General features: G+C 40.1%; 2 protein-coding genes across 2 annotated transcripts in view; one reads left to right on the top strand and one right to left on the bottom strand.

The window, feature by feature from the left end:
* mew (multiple edematous wings) overlaps positions 1 to 258 on the bottom strand; it is a gene marked incomplete in the record, with an annotated part of 7,234 nt that extends 6,976 nt beyond the window's left edge. The window contains 1 exon segment of the mRNA XM_011298874.1: positions 1 to 258. Coding sequence (XP_011297176.1) covers positions 1 to 74 — 74 coding nt within the window.
* A 78-nt stretch (positions 259 to 336) lies between these two features.
* The window catches only part of LOC105262960 (uncharacterized), a gene marked incomplete in the record, with an annotated part of 9,492 nt that continues 8,975 nt past the window's right edge, over positions 337 to 853 (top strand). The window contains 2 exon segments of the mRNA XM_011298873.1: positions 337 to 614; positions 691 to 853. Coding sequence (XP_011297175.1) covers positions 509 to 614; positions 691 to 853 — 269 coding nt within the window.

The raw sequence follows: 853 nt of genomic DNA, 5'->3' as shown, positions 1-853 counted from the left end.
CTGGGCTCGAGATTAAATCCATAGGTACCGATCACCATAAACATCAAGAGAATAAAAAATCTCGAGTTATCCATTTTGTTGTATCACTTGTGATTGTTACTCCGGGTTCATTGGGCTCTGGATTTTGAGGACAACAAAGAGGTGATGCTGGGTGAGTCCTTCCCACGCACTTTCGATGAGAATTGTAGATTCACTGAGACAAAACTGAGAGGAGAGATTCTTCTCCTCACGCCCACACTTTCCACCGGCGACAGCTCCTTTCTCCCTGATTCCACGCGCATATTTTATGCGCATGACAGCTCGACGGCTGGTAATACAGAAAAAGGGGGAAGACAATTTTGTAAACAATTAATCTAGGTTAAGTCAACATTGAGATTCTCCCGCGATTACATTTTCTTTTCGTTCTCCATGATTCATCAGTTGTAATTAATTTTTCACAATTTATTCAGTTATTTTGGTTTTTTTATTTTTATTGTTTTCAATTTTTGGAATTCTGGAGATTTTGGAGATGAGAGATTTCCCGGAGACGAGCTATAATTTTAAACAGACAGCTGTGAAAAAAGCTGGTGAAGAGATTACACGAGCTCTTAATACGATTTCTGATATATTTAAGAGTGAGTTGCCAGAAATTTTTATCGATAAAAAGAAAATGAGATGTAATTAATAAAGAATTGATTGTTTTTATTCCAGATTTTCAAGAGGATTATCTAGCCCTCCTCCTGGACAATGAGAGCCTGAGGTGCCAGCTGAGGAGAACATCTCCCCCAGATCTCAAGGTGATTTCAAAGATTTTGAAGGAGTCCCCGAAGAAGTCCCCAGGTGCACCCACTGCTCCCATCACCTCTCCGACGAT

Source organism: Fopius arisanus, unplaced genomic scaffold, assembly GCF_000806365.1.
Source record: "Fopius arisanus strain USDA-PBARC FA_bdor unplaced genomic scaffold, ASM80636v1 scaffold00012, whole genome shotgun sequence".
Classification (NCBI taxonomy): domain Eukaryota; kingdom Metazoa; phylum Arthropoda; class Insecta; order Hymenoptera; family Braconidae; genus Fopius; species Fopius arisanus.
This window is presented reverse-complemented; position numbering and strand designations above follow the sequence as displayed.